Consider the following 18,859-nt stretch of genomic DNA (forward strand, 5'->3'; position numbering starts at 1 on the left):
AATCTGTCTCCATAGGGAATAACGGGGTGCCCAGCAGACATTTCCCTCCCCCTCTCCTGCCTTCAACTGGGGATTGAGAGCCCTAGGCTAAAGAGATGGGAAGGGGGTGCGGGGCAGAAATCAGGGCTGCCAACTGCTGCTCCCTCCCTTTAAGAGCAGCCAGTAATGTAGCGGGGAATGGGAAAGCTTCCCTTGTCGGGGTAGGAACCTGGTAAGACAGGCCCGGGTGGGGGGAGAGAGAGAGGAAGCGTGCGCGTGGACCGAAGTGGGGTTCTGGCGCCGCTGTGCAAAGTCGAACCAGTAAGGGATGGGGTAGGAGTCAAGTTATTGGTCTTAAAGGTGCGATTTGACTCCTACATTGTTCTACTACATATCAATACGGCTGCCTACTTGGAGCTATTAGTAAGGGATGAGAGCGAGGAGAGCTCATTACAGAGACGTTCAAACGAGGGGCTGTTCTAGCTGCTGTGCTGTGTACCGTTCTCTATGAGTAATCCCATTGATCCAGTGGGCTTTACTGCTGAGTAAAGAAGCGTGGGAGCCGAGTGGAAGTGAGTAGTGGTTTGTTGCTGTGTTCTCTTTCTCCCCCGCCCCCGTCCCCGAAACTTGTGAATCGCCGCTGGAAGAGGTGTCGATTTGCTGGAGGGAAGGGTCTGAGAGTCGGCTGTAGCAGGCATAAGTTCCACGGGGCGGGACTACAAACCCGGGAGGGGCGGGCTCTCGGGGCGGGGCTTCGCCAGGCTGCTCGTCCGCCTTTTTCTCGAGAGGAGAGGAGAGGGGAGGGGGTGAGCCCGGGGAGGGGGGCGTGGCTCCGGCTGGCTCCCACGTCCCCTCTAGTCTCTCTCTCTGCTTCTCTCCTCCTTCACAGGGTGACACGTCTGCAGGGTGAGTGAGTGGCATTGGCAGACTGTCAATCCCTCACCAAAGCGGCCATCAAACAACATAAAACACACACAGTCACTGAGTTGCTGGGCTCATAAATTCCAGCTGGCTGATATTTTTGCACGTTGCTTTTTTGCAAGAGAGGGTGTAATTAATATTTTTTCGGTGTGTTTTTTTTTTAAAACTTTCCCCCTTAAAAAATCCGCTCTTTTTGTTTTGCACAAGTTCAAACTTTTGCTGCTATTTTATCCCCCTATTGCACAGACATTGGGATCGGTTTGTTATGATTTTTTTCCGAGGGAGGAAAGGGCAATTATTTCCCCCCCTCTGGTTGTATTTTCTTGGCTTCGGTTTTTTTTCTTTTAAATGTTGCAATTAGGGGCTTGGTTTGTATGCGGGATTTTTAAAATTCCCTATCTTGTGCCACACTCGTAACTTTTTTAAGGATTTGAAAGCAAGCTTGTTTTTCTTTTTTTAAGAAACTTTTTTTTTTTTACAATTTCCCCCTTACTTCCAAGAAGAGGGTTTTTAGGGGAAAAAGACAAGTAAATAAAGGACATAAACAAGCAACTAACTTTTTTTCTCCACCTCCCCACCCCCCAAAAGGAAATAATAAAAGCTTTGGATGAAGATTGTACCAAGGAAAGAAAACTGCAGACACCTTATCAAGGCCGTTTATCCGAGCCACAAATATGATGATGAAAGAAGATTGTAACTAAAGAAGAGATTGATTTACTGCTTTGGAAAGCAGAAGAGTGTGGAATAAACAACGGAGATCCGGTCAAATATCAAAACACTGATATCGTCCCCCCCTTTATTCCCCTCAAGAACAGGAACTGAAATCCATTACAAGATCCAGCGATTTACTTGCATTTTTTCTCACCCGCTCCCCCAGCACAAAACCACCTTCTGATCGCGAAGCGCTTATAATTTTTTCCCTTTCTTTTTTTCTCCTCCTCCTTCGGCGTACCGTTTCTTCTGCTCCTGCCGCCGCTTGCTGCTGCTCGTCTCTAAAAGTGCATTGATTGGGCTGCGGAAGGAGGTATGGATGAGCAGTCCAGGATGTTGCAGACTCTGGCCGGCGTGAACCTGGCTGGCCACTCGGTGCAGGGGGGCATGGCTCTGCCTCCTCCCCACGGACACGAAGGGGCAGACGGCGACGGCCGAAAGCAAGACATAGGAGACATCCTGCACCAGATCATGACCATCACGGACCAGAGCTTGGATGAGGCGCAAGCAAAGTTGGTTCCGTCTAATTACCCCCCCCCCCGCCTTGTGGTGTCTGTGAGTCTGGCTGTGTGTGTGCCTTGTGCGCTCCTCTGTGTGTGTTGTTTATATGCCGAGTATTTAAAATAAATTGTTCCTAGCCTTCCTGCCTTTTTCATGGTGGGGACCAAAGATTTCTGCAATTAAGGTAGCCTTGGAATACTGGAGGAGGTGTTGTAAAAGCGTTGGAGCCAGGGGTAACAGTCGGAGTTGGTCTGTATAGGAAAGAGGCATGTGTGACCCTTTACATTTTATTGTACTAGCTGTATCTAGGCTATTGCTAATTACCTCCCCCCCTTTCTTGCATGCCTCCAAACACTAGTACCTGGTTTCAGAAGTAGGGAGAAAGGAGTAGCAGTCCCATCTTACTCTGATCTGGGGAAGGCTTTGGATTTCCTGCAAATAAGTGATTTTTAAAAACTTCTTTGCATTCCTTTTGCTTAAAGTGCTGATAGAGTTAGATTGGTAAAAGCTGACAAAACATTGTTGGGTCGGGAGTGACTTTCATGTCTTCCCCCCCTCCCCTTTCCCTTCTGAATCTCAGTAAATACAAAACAAAGCGTGTAGTTGAACTCTGGAAGTTCCCCCTTTCCCCTTCATAAATCAGTGATGATGATGTAGCGGATTGGAAAGCTTTGACAAGCTGTGATTTATGTGCCCAAGAAATCCCAGGAAATTTTCACATGAGGTTCCTGGTTGTTGTTTTTTTAACCCCCCCCCCCCCAAAAAAAAAAAATCTAGAAGCAAAAACAAACAAAAACACTTGAGTATCGCTTCCAGGCTGCGAGTGGCAGGTAAGCAGGGAGGGCAGCTGGAGTTAACTGGGTGTCTTCTTGTCACTCCTTTACTGATGAGCAAGGAGGCAGTGGATCCTCTCCCCTCCCCCTAACACCCAGTTTACTTCTCTAATGTCTAAGTTCAGACACCTTTCTCCTTAATGTACGTAGTCAGTCCACAGTGCAATTGCTCCTGTTGCTGGGCTCTGTAGAGAGTCTAGGTTTACCCCATTGCTTACAGCTAATCGCTATCTTAACTGCTTGCTCTGTGACACAGATCACAACGCAAAGAATAAAGTCCCTCCCCCATTAAATGACTTTTTTCATAACAGAGAAGGCTTCTTGTTATTAAATAGCCTGTTCTAATACCTTTTTGTCTCTCTCTCTCTCTGTTTATCTTTATTTTGCAGAAAGCATGCATTGAACTGCCACAGAATGAAGCCTGCTTTGTTTAGTGTCCTCTGTGAAATCAAAGAGAAAACAGGTAGGACAGCACAAGTTATACAGCTTTTAAAAACAAGCCCCTTATCCTCTCTCTTCCCCCATAGGTAAATATCGCAATATACTTCTCTAAGCGAGGAGTAGGAGAGCTGCTTTAGGAACCGCAGCCATCTTTGATCATCGCCTCCTTGTCTGTCTCTGATCTTTGGGTTGGGAGGTAGGGGAGAACGTAAGAAGGAAATTTCTTTACAATTCAGAATCCCAGCGCACAATGACACACAAATGAAAACAATCGTGTGTCCCTGTTCAGGGTTAATTTTCCCTCTGGCTGTAATCGAAAGAAAACAACAGCGAGGACCCCAGGCTTTCTCTTTCTCTTCCCCTCCTCCCCTGCCTTGTTTTGAGTGTCAGGTTCTTAAAGAAGCAATGCAAGGGACCAGAGAAGCCTATTGCAGAAAGCAGCTCCTCTGTGCCCAGCAGAGCTGGCAACTTTCTTGGGCTGCTCTTCTGTTGATCTTGGAAGTTGCCAGTAGATGTGTAACTGGAGGGGTTCAGTGAATGACTCTGAGTGCCTGTGTATTGTATGGGAAAATGACTGATCTTTAGAAATACTGTGGGAAGTTTTTGTATTCAGCACATCTTCATCTTGGGGGGTGGGTGGATTTACACATGGTTATCAGTAGCCCGAAAATTCCTTTTGGGAATCAAAGGTTACATATTGGGGGCAAAACAAATAATCTAAATAATGCATCTTCCATATCTAAGCCTACCAGGAAGGAGCAACTTGGTAACATTCGTTCATACAGGGTATAGTGGGGAAAAAACCCAAATACTCTTCCTGGCAAGCAGGTTCACATGATACAAACATTTTTAAAGGAAACAAAATCAGTTTCAAGAGCTCTTATACCTGAAGGCTAAACATACACCAACAAGCTGTAATTAGGAGCACTTAGTATTCTTATAGTATTATTTAACTCTCATTGCTTGCATATGCCCTGCAAAACTTTTATTTGTTCAACTGCTTAGGTGTCAGGAAGCCCAGTCTGTTTGGTTTTAGGATTAGTAGGGAAATGCTGGAATGTTGAGGATATGTTTTTTGAAAGCAGAGCCTATAGTTTGGGACCAGGAGCTAGTGGTAGTGGTTGCTTGCACTCATGACTAGGGAGAATAGCAAAATTTCACTTTGTTTACCACATAATAGTCCTTTTAAACATGGCTGTTAAACTGACTTTAAAGGCAGTATACCGAAGCCTTGATTTGATTATTTCTGATTTTAAAAAGTTGTCTTACCTACCCCATAGCACTCTTGTGTGTTCATATAAAGATGTAGTTACATTATCAGGGGTGGAGTGGGTGAGGAAGAATAACAAACCCTTGATAATAAACCTTCCCTGACTGCATAGGATGTTTTGTATGCAACAGGAGAGCTTGTCCTGGAGGCCAAGAAGTCATTTTATCTGTATCTTTGGGTAGCTAGCACCTGAAAGCTAAACAAACAGAGTATTAGTTGTAGATGGGAGGGAAAATTAGATCTAAGCAATTATAAACTAATATAGTAAGCATTTTTGTCTTAATAAGTAGAAGCAGAAAAGCCATAGTTCTCAGTAAATTTGTAGTCGAGATTAGGATTTTATTGTTGGAGACTTGCGTCTGTTCTCTGCTGACAGCTGAATATTGAGGGCATCATCAGTTGCATTGTGCAAATGAAAATGGATCTCGCCTTGTACATTCTCTCCCTCCCCCCATTTGCTTTGCATTTGTTTTATTTATTTCTAAACTTTGTTGCTAAGCCAGCTTTTGAGCTGACTGTCTTTGATGTTCGGCAGCAGACAGATTTCAGTGCAGCAGGCATGGGTCCCTGTGATCCTTTATTTGCTAGCAGTTAAGACCTCCCTATTTGAAGGGATGTCTAGTCACCCATGTGTCAAAGGTGAGTCAAGAAGGGAGAAAGTCTTTTCAGGACTGGGGAATTCTGGTGGAGAGTGTTCACAAGGACTATGGCTTCTTCAGGAGGAAAGAGACACTGACAACTGTCAAGGATTGAGTATGGTTTGGCAATTCTGGTCATTAGCCCAAATGCTGTTTTGTTGCCCCCCAGTTGTATTTTCTGTTGAACAGTTAGGCACAACAAAGGGTGGGCTTGTCCATCTGGCCAGAGGCAAAATCTTATCCGCTCAAGAAGCTTGAGGGGGTGAGATTGATGTGCTGATTGATTGATGGGGAAAAAAGCATCACCCCTCCAACCCTCACCACCCCCAAGAGTTTTTATAGGACAGCCCTCATTCAGGATCGCCCATCTGAGATGAAATGGCCAAGCATGCATTAGCAAAAGAAGCATGAAGGCAAATTCTTGCATATCTTGTATTTCATTGTCTCTCTCTCTGAAAATAGTGGGTGACTTCCACTCTTGTTTTCAATGGACTGATCATTCTTATGACTCTTCCCCCCCATCTCACATTTGTTTTGCTCTGCATGGGCAAACTTGTGCATAACGTATTGCCTCTTCTATTTTCATGTAAGTTCTAAACTTCCAGGATAAAGACTGTGGGGTGTATTTCAAGAAGTGATGTTTCTGTCCTCTCCTTTTTCTCCCCACCCCCCTTGCTGTGTGATCTGATTCCAGACTTCTGCAACTGAGTGCATGCTAATACTTTTGGGGGAAGGGGGTGTGTATGCAAAAAAACTCTTTCCCTCCCCCCTCCCTCTGCAAGGAAATTGTTTTGGTGCTTTTTGCTCTACAAGGTAAAAAAATGATAATGGAGAAGCAAGGATTGGAAGTGGTGAGGGAAGGAAACCTAAAACTATAGTTTTAGATCAGTCTATTCCGTCAGTTCTAAACTGTAGTGGTGACTGCAGTATTTCATTGTGTTTTGTTTACTTCTGTGGCTAGAGTTCTGTGCAGTTGGCAATGAGTGTGTGCGACCATACATACATACTTTTTAAAATTTAGTGTATTGCTTATCACATAATTGGGGTAAAAATCTGCTACTCTATAGTCAGGGGGTACATTCCATTCATTAAGACATTCATTAAATGTTTTTCCTTTGTAGTATGTGTTTCAGTTTGGAATAATTTATTTAGGCTTCTATTATCTGATTTGATATGGGGATGCTTATTTATTAAAATAATTTTGGGGAGTGAGGGGGATGGGAGTGATAACATTCATTCCTCTTCATCCAAAATAAGTTGAATGTGATATCTGCTTAGTATTCCTGGTAGCAGCAAAAAGTATCTGTCTCTTTTGAAAGAGCACCTTGCTTATTTCAGTATAAGAACCTGCCGGTGGAACCACAACTGTTTCATGGCGACCCCAACCTTGTGAAGTTCAAAGCAAGAGATGAGCAGGGGTGGTTTGACATTGCCTTATTCCACATAGTAGCCTTTTAGTCTTTCTTGGTAGTCTCCCATCCAGAGTAGGGGGGAAAATGAGCCACAAGGTCTTAGAAGTCCTCTAGCAATAGCTCTCAGCTGTGCTGTTGTGTGTGTTTCCTTAGTCTGTATGTTGTCTTACTGACTCATCCCAAAGTGTCTGCTTTGTGAATAGCCCGACCAATCGCACATTTTGTGTTTCTCTCTTCACCTATGAGCTTTATTGTGTCTGTGTCATTTTTTCTGTTGCCCCTTCATAGTTGGATCACCCTTAGCCTCTAACTTGTTTGTAGTTTTAGTTAACTAAATACGGAATATATTCTGGCAGTCTCTAAAACGAGTAGAGAATTGCTGTGTTTTCCCTGTGGGCTGCAGTATCAGGGAATTTTGAACCGATACATAAGCTGTATATTTTAATTTTTTCCATCTGAATATGAATGTGCATGCATTAGTGAAAGAGAAAATTGTGTGTTTCTCTTTTTTTTAAAAAAGTCAAATATGACAGCTGCCAACCAAGCCCTAATTTAATGCCACTACAACCTTGAATTGCATTCATTCACTAGTAACTCCTAATGGCATACATGATGTCTTGCCAGATTTGTGGCCTTTGTGAGGCTTATAAGCAGGACTGACTTGGGAAGATCATAAAACTTAATGAACTTCTCGGCTGCAGGAGGTGTCCGCAGGGGGAGAGATAGGCCTGCTTGGCTGGTTGGGCTGGTTGGAGCATTTTTTATGTTTTAAAGAGGGGTATTGGAAGAGAAGAGATGACAATTTAAAATGTCCGAAGCCCTCATTCAGAGTTACTGCTTCAAGAAGTGAAAGACTTTGCTTATGTTGGAACACTGGCATACACAGGCTACCCCCCTCCCCACATATGCCTAGATCACAATGTAAAAGAAATAACTTCTATCAGTTTTCAATATGTTTATTACTGCAGCTGTAACTGTTTTTGCAACAGCTTTTTACTGATAATGCTTGCACTCTGTTATAGCTGTACCGCAAAGCTCTTCACTGATGTCTGAGGACCTCTACCTCTTGAACTCTTCAGCGCCTCATAGCCATGCCGATGAGTCAGTATAGGACAACTCCCCCCCCCCCCCCCGCTTTTGATCAAGAATTTGAAATAAGTAACAAGCCCTAGATACCATTTGACCAGGCTACTGGAGCTAAGTTATGTATGTTAACAAAAACTCAGTATTTGTGAACTGGTTTAACTAATACCATATTATGCAGTAAAATGTGAGAGAGTGTATGTGGAAATATAAGTATGTAAATTATGCTTGCTAGATGTTGTGCTTAACAATAAATAAGAGAGTAATGTTTTTTTCTTTAGCAATGGTTGCATCTGAGGGAAGATTGTTTTTGTATCTCCTTTTTTTTTGTTTGCACTAAAATTTTTGATCCTGGAGATTAAAAATTGTCTTCAGCTAATTAAAGTAAAATGAAGTAATGAACTACCAATCTTTTAGTAATTTTTAGTAATTTGAGACAGTATCTCCTCCCCACCTCCCAGATCTAATCTAACAACTATTAATAGGGTTCCTCCTTTTGTTTTAAAAAATGTGTATTAGGCTACTTTGATCCAGCCATAGTTACTTGGTCATAAAAGACCTGTTACTGCACAGTACCTTAGCTGGCTGTGTTGCCTAGCTGTGTTGAGGTTACAAATAAGCATAAATTTGATTAGGTGGTTTATTTCGCTCCCCCCCCCCCCAGCTACTTCCTTCCTTCCTTTGAACCTGTATGGTATAATCAGACTTGTTTGTCAATACTAACTCAGTGTGTGTATTTCTTCTGTTTCTATCCTTACTTAAACCAGGCTTAATTTGCTTCCAGAAATTGCAACTGCTGTATGTGTTTTTAAATATTTTAAACTTATTAGCTGCTGTCTAATTATTTGAAATATTTGTTTTTAAATAGGTCCTTTTTGCCCAAAGTTAAAAATGAATTAATGTTATTGATGGGTTAGTGAGACTGTCTGGCCAGACTGTGTACCAGTTTTAATAGATTTGTCAACTCAGTTTCTATAGTCCTAGATGAGGCATGCCTATTTTCATACTGTGAATATTTTGTGATCAATTCAAACACCAGACTGCTTGGTTGGCTGTGATCAGAACACCATAGACAAAGCACAGTCTGATTTTGTAACGGTGCTTGGAACTCTAAAAAGCTTTATATTGATACGGTATAATACTGTAAATGTGGTGTGTTATCCGTCTCCCCCTCCCCTGACTGGCTCTTGGTCTGTGTTATATTTCAAGCCTCACAGACTGAGGGCTAGCTGAATATTTTAAGCTAAATAGGAATGACTAATAGTTTTGCATATGAACGACTTTACATAAATTTGAACTTGGTTCCCCTTCTTGCCCCCCCCCCCCCCACTTGTGTATCACTGATTGAATGAGATGTAGAGGTTTCTAAACTGACAGTATGAGAAGAAGGGTTCCCCCACCCCACCTCAGTTATGTTTAATTCTGTTTGCTTATCCAAGTGATCGGTATAGTTTGGATAACATTTTCCTAGCTTCCTTTTTTTCATTTTTATCTTTTGTTAAACTTTTTGCTAACCTTTAATAGGCAGTTTAAGTATGATCAAAATTAAATACATAAAATATTTATTATAATTCAGAATTGTGTAGGTGCTTACCTACTTAAAAAAAACTAAATAAGGGCATGTCATCAGCAGACTGATAAATTATGCTTTTTCAGCCCACCGTTAGAGCTAACCCACAATGTTATCTCTCCAACATATGCAGACAAGGTTGAGAAATGAACAGCATTGCCAGTTTGATTTGCTGCCATCAAAACTTTGTTCTTACTTAGCTCCTACAAAAACAGATATGTAGGAAACCTCCAGCTCTGAGATGCTTCATTTGCTTAGACTGTATGTCTTGCATTTTTCACTTGTTCTGAATCTGTTTAATATGGTAAGGTAAGTAGGCAAACATAGTTGGTAATGCTTACTGACCTGTGGGCTGCAGCGTAGGTTTTGAGCGGTCTGTTGTCTTCTGTTAGAAAGCAATCAATTATTTTATGATGGAAAGATCCATCTTTGATGGTGTGCCTATTGCAGGGCAATGGGGCGGTGGTATTGGGAACTAGATTTGATGAAGAACAGAGATGTTGCTGAGCAAATGGGCATATCCTTGCTCCTTATATTCTGTATCTCCTGAAAGCTGTACTTCAATTAGTTTTGCATTTGTGTGGTCATTAACAGAAAAATCAACATTCATCAGTATATGAATAGGCAACATATTGTATTTAATGTTCCAACAGTATCAGAACTGGGAGCTTGACAAGCTCTTGGATCACATTAACACATTAAGATAGCTTCTAATGAAGATTGAGTCCTGTCTGAGTTGACTTGAGTTGAATTTAGAAATACTTAGAGAACTTTTTAAGTTCTCAGGCGCTTTATATGTGAAAAACAAAATGAAAATCATAAATGCATTTCTGATGTATGGAAAAATGGGCCATTTTAATGTACGTGAAGTGGGTTTCTGAATTGCTTTGGCCAGCAGAGATGTTGATTTACAACAGTATTCCATCCTTTCTCTACTTGTGATTTTTGTTTTCATCTTGTCTCCTGCATACTTAAAGATTTTTTAGAATTTTTGTTAAAACTTTCATGTTAATTTTATATGATGTTTTGGTTTTTATGCTATTTTAAAATGGTTAGCAGCTGCTTTGGTGATCCTCAATTTGATTCTTGAAGGAAATATTTTGTATAATCCCCCCACCAAAAATTTTTTTTTAAAAAGAGCCAAAAGCAGATCTTGTACGGTTGGGTTAAGGGGCTTTTATTCCGGGTTCATTCAGTTGTCTTACTTCTGCATTAACCTTCAGCCTGTCTAACAGATCTCTATTGTCCAGCAGGTGGCTTGTTACATATATGTGTTTTATTTTTTTGCTTTTTGTTTTGGTGGGTGTCATATAAGAATGAAACTACACATGCTCTTTTTTTTTCTTTTTATTAAACACCAATGTGTTTGGGCAGATGCAATGAAACAAATCCATCCATCTTACAATCCTCTTACTTTGCAATCTAAATTAAGATTCTGTGCAGGCCTTACAGATGCTGGTAACTTTTTTTGGCAATTATCATTTTGTTTGGTGAGCAGTAGTAAAACAGTGTGCGGTAAAAGTGTTTAGAGGGAGAGAGGATAAATAAATGAAACAGTTTTGCAATGCAAAGTGGTTTGGGGTTCGCTTTTTTTTTTTGGGAGGATTTCTTGGCTCTTGCTTAACTGCTATTGTGAAGCCTGGAGCAGATTTTTCCCATTGCTAATGCCCTAGAAGTATTAATTCACTTTGATATGCTAATTAGAGGGCATTATGCAAGAAATGAGATTAAGTGGCAGCATGAAGCCATTTGCCTGTCAGTAAATTGAGAGCTTTAGCATCAGGAGGAGCTTTGTGGTGTTTTTTTTTTCCTGAGTTTCTCTTGGTTTTGCATATAAATAAAATTGATTGAAAGGTCTAGAGAAGCTTCTAGAACATTGGTGGTTCTCTCCTCCCCCCCTTTATGATTATTTAAACTTCGTGTTAGAGACTTCCTCTGAATATTAATTGATCTAATGGGAGACACTGAACATGAAGAATTCCTTTGTGTTTCTCTCATTGTACACTGAGAGAAAGGAAAGTGCTATCTTTTTCTCTCCCTCATATGTACCTGATGACTAAGAGCTGTAAGATTCAGGACCTTCTGGTGCAGAAGGGGTAGCTGTGGCTGGTGTCATCCTTTTGGTTTTGTTCTTTGAGACATGCATGACAAGGATTTGATTTCAGGAGTACTGGCAAACAAAGAACTCTCAAAGTAGTTGTAGGGGCCTTCGTAAAATGGCTTTTTATCAGCCCAGCTCAATTTCATGGTTTCTCATGAGCTGGCAAGCAATTCAGACAGATGTTTGGGTTAGTTTAGGAAGGAGCTGTTACACTGTCCGTGGATTTTATTGGGCTGCTGGATTGAATGTTCAAGTGGCATTAAGAGTCTGCAAGAGCAAAGAAATTCTGGGTTAACTTTTACATTCTAACCTCAATTCAACTCAATGAGCCTATTCATTAGAGCCTATATAGTGCATGATATCCCTCTGAGCTCCACACAATGTCAAACAGAACTTTTTTTCCAGAAAAAGAAGTGCTGGAACTTTCAAGAGGGAAATGAAAGAGAAACACACAGGTGCCCCTCCAACTTTTAAGCATTTTTTTTCCCATGAAGAGGTTCCAGAACTGCATTCCGCTGCGTTCCCTCTAACTGGCTCTGTTTAGTGTGTGAACACACTGGTGCATAGTGTATAGTAAATGCTTCTGCAATTCAAATACTGCTTAGTCTGGCAATTCCTTGTACAGGTTTACTGAAATGCACTTCCTCTTAAGTACTTGAGGATAGATACAAGAGCATTAAGAAAGTACAATTGAGAGATGTGCATAGATATTTAAATGATTATGTTCTCATGAGGTGTGCAGGAGGGCCATTCCCCCTCACCTTTGCTTTCATATATACCATGGTGATTTCTGACTGTTTTATTACATGTACGGTTGCTGGATATATTTTGTATTTGGTTATCTGAAAGCAGGGAATGTAAACAGCCAGTTTGTCCTGGGCATCCCAGGAAACTTCAGATTTAACCAGCTTGTTAAATGGCCACTTGCAGTCTGTCTGTAGAAATGTATTATAACCTACAGGAATGGAGAAGCCAGAGGCAACTAGATCTGGTGCTGGTTGACTTTAACAACACAAACATTGTACCAAAAGGCTTAAGTGAGCCTTTTAGATAAAACCCTGCAGTTTTTCTGGTCAGAACACTTTCACTAAGTTTGAAAACGTTTTGGATTAGGATAAGAGTCAACTGTGACTAATACTCACAGAAATTACTCCCTTGCCAAAAATAACTTTGGTCTAGCAAATGTTCATTTCTGAGCTATAGTCCCTAGAACAAAAGGGCTAAATGAGGAAAACCTTCTGTTGATCTACCACTTTCATTGTATGAATGTGGGTTAGAAAACATGGCAAAGAAGGTGTTTTGCATGAAAATAAACAATAGTGTATCTTAAGATACACTACTGGGCAATTCAGATTTAGTTTCTGACTTGAGATGGTATCTTATGTCAATGGATGATTCAATATCAGTTAAAGGGCATTAAGAGGGAGAACGTTAGGGTTTTGTGGAAGACAGGGCAGGGAAGAATTGTAGCAGAATATGCATTATGTTGTGCACTTTGTTGGTATTCTTACTGGTCACAGCGGCATTTGTGAGATAAATTTGCTGTAAAATAAGCTGTAAGAGATGGGAGTCAGTCAGAAGTTCAAGTGGGCATGCTAATGGAAATGGTGATGTCTTATGGATTCCAAAGTCTCCAGGTTGTCTTTTCTCTGTGTCTACCCTAAATTTTATCTGATCTGTAGTGTAATGAGAATCTAGGCTGAATTTTTTAAAATTTATGATTGCAGATGGGAAAATTCTTTGCTTTTCCTTCTAGAAGGGTGATGTCTTAAAAATATTTTGCTTATTTAAATCTTAGAGTTATTCATGTTCTTTCCGGGATGTTTTGGATGCTGACTTAGTTATATTGGGACTACCCACCCCCCACCCCTTTTGTTAAAAATGATTAGGGGTTGGTGTAAAAACGTATCTTACACTACTTAATAAAATTACTCCCATTTTATGAAGTCTGTATGGTGCCATGAGACTCTTGCTTAACTTCTAGATGCTTTTTGTGACAGAGCTGGTCTGTCACCTGTAATAGTAATTTGTTTACTTCATTTATACCTTGCCTTTGCCCCCAGTTGTGACATGAAGTGTCTTACAACAGTCTTCCCTTCTCCATTCTGTCCTCACAATGATCCTGTGAGGTAGGTTAGACTGAGTATGTAACTGGCCCAAGGTCTTCCAGGAAACTTCCATGGCAGAGTGGAGATTTGAACCTGTGTCTCCCTTATCCTTCCTTGACACTCTAATTACTATACCACACTAGCTATTTTACTAATCGGTGTAATACCAATAATAATGAGGGGAAAGAACTGCAGGTGCCAAATAGCTGTTATTGCTGAAGTAAAAGGGCTTAACACCTGGGTTGCTTTAGAGATCAGAAAGTAGATTTGTTTTGAATTTTGTCTGGTTTCTGAGACCTCAGACCTAGACACACTTACTAGGGAGTGGTGTGTTTCAAGTACATTTAAAGCACCTTATGTACACCTTATGCCTGTACATGTGGGTCACAGTTATTATCTCTATTGCAGGTGGGGGCTGAGGTTACAAGAATATTGGCCTGACTACTAGCCACCTAGAGATGAGAACTGAATGCGGTAGTGGGGAGGACATTTTTGTGATCGTCACACATGGCCCCTACACTCCTGTAGCTCCGAACAAGACTGTGTTGTGATCCCTTAACTGGATTTCAAGGCTGTATTTATTACCATTTTTGAACAAATTATACAAACATGAAAAGTTGTGGAAATGATTGTGCACTAGATAAAGTGATACATTACAGGAGCGGTTGGTTTTACTGTGCTTTATGCCAGGGCTTTCTCAAAAATTATAGTGCAGTCTTCCTGTCGCTATAAAACCCAGTGATACAGTCCATAATAACATGCAGTGGTGATATTTTTAGGATTTCACTTGTTATTCAAATGGAGTGGGAGCTATCAGTTCCTCTCCATCGTATTTCTTTCCTTTGACTTCAGGTATTTAAAGAAAAACCTCCCTGTTCTAAAAAGTAACAAGAAATACTGTAGGGATATTATTCTAAAGCCCATTTTCTTGAAAGATGGAAATTCCTGTTGGCAACTGTGTAAATGCAGCTGTGTGGTTGGTTCCCTCAGAGTTAAACCCCAGGGTTGCAGATAACACTATGGATGTTGTATAAATTCGCAGCAGGTGAGATAATAAAATTATTCCTGGACTACTTCAGCTTGCAGGTGGGCAAATTGCATGCCTGAATTTTTCCTTAGTAAATAATGCTTGGTAGGGAAAAATCTATCCTTGACCTGCTAGTTTTCTGTATTGAGGGATTTGGGTTTGGCGGTACATCTGGAAGAACTGTGATGAGACATCTTCTTTGTCTCCCTCTCCATCACTGGAGCCTGAGGTGGTGCAGTTAAGAAACTATCTCATGCACTCTTTTGGTAAGCTAGGGCTTCTACTGGTATCCCTGGGGAGAAAGGGGAAACCATCCTGTTGGTTGCCAGCAGATGTGTTGGAAATACCACAAACTGCAGGCTGTAGCTGACTTTGCACAGGGGCTTTCATGTAGTCAGTGAAACTTGCCCCTGACTTTCAGTGAACACTTCATGTGTTCCTGTATCTAGGACAGGGAGACTACTGTGTCAGTCTGTTGGAGCACAACAAGAACCACATGGCAACTTCAAGGCAATGTAGTCTCTTGTTGGTTTAGTTCTCCAAGGATAGCATCCTGATTCACTGGATGTATAAAGTGGACCAAGATGGTGGTAGATACATTGGTATAGTATTGGCAATGTAGTCTCTTGTTGGTTTAGTTTTCCAAGGATAGCATCCTGATTCATTGGATGTATAAAGTGGACCAAGATGGTGGTGGATACATTGGTATGGGAGGAAGAAGAAACAAGGGGAGACCCAGAGGTAGTGGGGGATGTATCTTGATAGCTGGTGTGTAATCCATAGAGATATTAGTTATGCTGCATTTATGCTATGAAGTTTTGAAGAAATAATTTCTCTTGGGATACAACTAGACAGTGTGCTATTGTAACTATAGTGCTCTACTTAGACTGGTGACACCAGGTTGAAATCACAGCTTGAGCCAGTTTGGTGTAGTGGTTAAGTGTGCGGACTCTTATTTGGGAGAACCGGGTTTGATTCCCCACTCCTCCACTTACACCTGCTGGAATGGCCTTGGGTCAGCCATAGCTCTGTCTGAGGTTGCCCTTGAAAGGGGCAACTGCTGTGAGAGTCTTCTCAGCCCCACCCACCTCACAGGGTGTCTGTTGTGGGGGAGGAAGGTAAAGGAGATTGTGAGCCGCTCTGAGAATGTGAAATTCGTAGTGGAGGGTGGGATATAAATCCAATATTTTCTTCTTCATTTTCTTCTTCCTGGGTAACTTTATTCAAGTTACACGCACACTCTTCCTCTGACTTATCTTACAGGGTGATTATTAGTTTAAAATGGAGAAGGAAAGAACTATGGCTACTATCCTGTGTAAACATGTGATAGTGAGAGAGCAGGCATAGGCTTGCCAATCCCCAGGTCCCAGCAGGGGTTCTTCCGCTTTCCCAGGCTCCTTCCTGCTCCCAGTCAGCTGGCCAGCAGGTGGGGAGGGAAGCCCCGCCCCCAGAGGACCATGTGCCTTTCTACCTATGGAGGCTTCAGGTTCCAATTGAAAGGCTTCCTCTTGGGATGGTGTGTCTGTGTTACTTTGAAGAAGTTAGCAGCAACTCGTGAGTAGACCAATCCCTCACTTCAGAGTTGCCAGAAAGAGGGGGGGAGGGAAACGTCTGCTGAGCACTTCATTATTCCCTATGTGGAGATCGATTCTCATAGGGTATAATGGGGAATTGATCTGGAGGTTTTGGGGGTCTGGGGGAGCTGTTTTTTGAGGTAGAGGCACCAAATTTTCAGTATAGTATCTAGGGCCTCTTCCCAAAGTACCCCCCAAGTTTCAAAATGATTGAACCAGGGGGTCCAATTTTATGAGCCCCAAAAGAAGGTGCCCCTATCCTTCATTATTTCCTATGGAAGGAAGACATTTAAAAAGGTGTGCTGTCCCTTTAAATGTGATGACCAGAACTCCCTTGGAGTTCAATTATGCTTGTCACACCCTTGTTCCTGGCTCTGCCCCAATGTCTCCTGGCTCCACCTCCAAAGTCTCCTGGCTCCTCTCCCAAAGTCCCCAGATATTTCTTGAATTGGACTTGGCAATCCTAAGCAGGCATTGGATCTCTTTTTTTTTCTACAAAAGGTCAAAACTTGATCTATGCTCCTTGTTGAGCAGAATTTAATCATTCCCTTATCCTGTTTTCTTGGTAAAATGCCTCCTCCCATGTTGCTACTAGGCCCAATGGGGAAGGGAACACATTAGGCGCAGTGGGGGAGGGAACACATTATAATATGGGTTTGTTACCCCCTCCCACAATAACACCTTCGGGCAGGGGATGGAGCTGAGGTCGACAGGGGAAAAGTTATCTTCTCCCCCCACACACTTACGTACTGTACTCCTGGTCCAAAATGGAATTCCCTGTGGTTTAACCTTTAAAAATGCATACAGAAGTTTGACCACAGATCTCCCATGTCTCATCTAGTTGTGTTCTCAAATCACAACCCAAAATTTGGGGAGGAAAACTTGAAAAATGGCAGAAGCTGTGTAAGTATAAATGTCTTTGTTTGGAATGCTTTTTAGCAGCAAAAAAGTTTATTTCTGGTTTTTAGTTAGCTTTTTTTTGAACGGTTTCATCCTAGTCTGTGGCCTAGTAACTTACTAGCACTTTGCAAGCAACAGGCCTTTCTGAGCCACATGCAAGGCTGCTAGTTGTGTGTAGTCTGTGCCATTATATATCTTGATTGAGGTACATTAGCAGGACCTGTGTTCATGGAAGCATAGATGGTTTCTCGGCCTTGGGCAGGCATACTATTGCTGGGCTAAATTTTGCCCTTGGTTAGCAAAAGTGAATTTGTTCTGAATTACTTCTTACCAGTTTGCCACTTGTTAGGCCACTGACGTGTTATCAATAAGTTCCTTGGGAACTTATTGACTTGTTGGTTCTTGACCTTTTGACTGTGACTAAGTATAGGAATTGAATGTCTGAAAATTAAATGATAGGCTGTATATACATAAATTCTTGGGTGTCAGTGTATTACATGAACTAATTTCAGTTTACCTGAATTTATGGCATTTAGTGTTCAATAAAGGAAATATTTCTTCCTCTCAGTATACAGAGAGTCTAATAATATTGTAGTCGCTAGCACTAAGCAAATCAATTTCTTTTTACAGGCTGATTATCATAACAGCTGCTGTCTAATCACTCTGATTGTTAGGTAACTTTTCAATTGTCTTTAACATTTTGGAAAGCACTGGCAAGTCTATCTTGCAGCAATAATGGTGGTTGAGTTTCAACAAGGCCTTGAACAAGACCATTTGTCTTTTAGAGGAGGTAGTAATCTCTGCACACAACTCCCCCCCCCCCCCAGTTTGTTTTAGGCCCTCCTCCACGATTTTGGCTTTTAAAGAATATGTACGTTTTTCTTAGCAGTTTAGGTTCACGTCTTAATCAAACACAAGAGGACATAATCCACAAGAATAATGAATGTATATGTGTTTGTTGCATGTTTTCAGGTCTGTAATGATTCATTCGTAAAAAGCGGATTTTTTTGTCAGATGCCCAGTTCTGAAATGATTCACTGTGTGGTGAACCCACAGCTGGGCTTTCATTATGTCTTTCAGTTGTCCGCTGTGCACTAAACTTCTAAATAGTCCCTCTTGGTCATGGTCCAGTCTTGTAATTTTAAGGATGACTTTCTCATGACTTCCCACCAGTACTTCCTCTAAGCTGTGGAGTCTTGTGAGCAAAAATTTTACTTCATGAGCTACTGGCATTAAAGTTATGAGCTACTGCATAAATTAGTTTGCTCTGGGGCCATTTTTCCTGATGGCCCTAGACAAAAATATGTGAGCTGGAGGCCAAAAAACTGAGGTAGCTCACACTAGCTCAGTTTAGAGGGAACACTGTTTCCCGCCATCATAGACCTCTCCTCCCCTGTAAACCTTCTTATTCTCCTGAATATTCCTCCATGTACCTAAACTTTTTTTTGTATAGTTGGCTGAAGTGTGACCAGCCTCTGTATTTTAAGCAATGCTTTTATTTGAGTACTCCTTGGGCAACTCATAGTGAACTGACTTCCATTGACTATCCAGTAAACTTGGTGCCTAGAGATAATGAGCTGAGCTCCTTGATATTAATCTAAATGAATATAAAGCCCCGTGTAATAGTTTCTGGGGTGGGTTGGAACCTACTGTTCTGTTGATGTTCAGTCCAAAGTTGCACCTTAGGCTGACACTCGTCTCAAGAGAAGGGATGGGGGGAAAGCTTCTGTTCGTCATAATGGAACACTCCTCTTTCAATGGCAGAAAGCTCCTTGAGCTGATTGAAAGTT

At 41.5% G+C, this 18,859-nt stretch overlaps 1 protein-coding gene across 4 annotated transcripts in view; it reads left to right on the forward strand.

Moving 5' to 3' along the window:
* Positions 1–237: 237 nt before the first annotated feature.
* The window catches only part of PBX3 (PBX homeobox 3), a 262,955-nt gene continuing 244,333 nt past the window's right edge, over positions 238–18,859 (forward strand). The window contains exons 1-3 of one of the 4 annotated variants that reach the window (XM_060250549.1): positions 238–551; positions 1,900–2,123; positions 3,335–3,408. In XM_060250549.1, the coding sequence (XP_060106532.1) occupies positions 1,927–2,123; positions 3,335–3,408 (271 nt within the window). In that variant the 5' untranslated portion in view covers positions 238–551; positions 1,900–1,926. Of the gene's footprint in view, positions 552–790; positions 2,124–3,334; positions 3,409–18,859 lie in introns of those variants that run through there. The other 3 variants (XM_060250550.1, XM_060250547.1, XM_060250551.1) reach the window with 3 other exon arrangements.

The sequence above is a fragment of the Heteronotia binoei genome, chromosome 12, assembly GCF_032191835.1.
Source record: "Heteronotia binoei isolate CCM8104 ecotype False Entrance Well chromosome 12, APGP_CSIRO_Hbin_v1, whole genome shotgun sequence".
In the NCBI taxonomy this organism is placed as follows: Eukaryota; Metazoa; Chordata; class Lepidosauria; order Squamata; family Gekkonidae; genus Heteronotia; species Heteronotia binoei.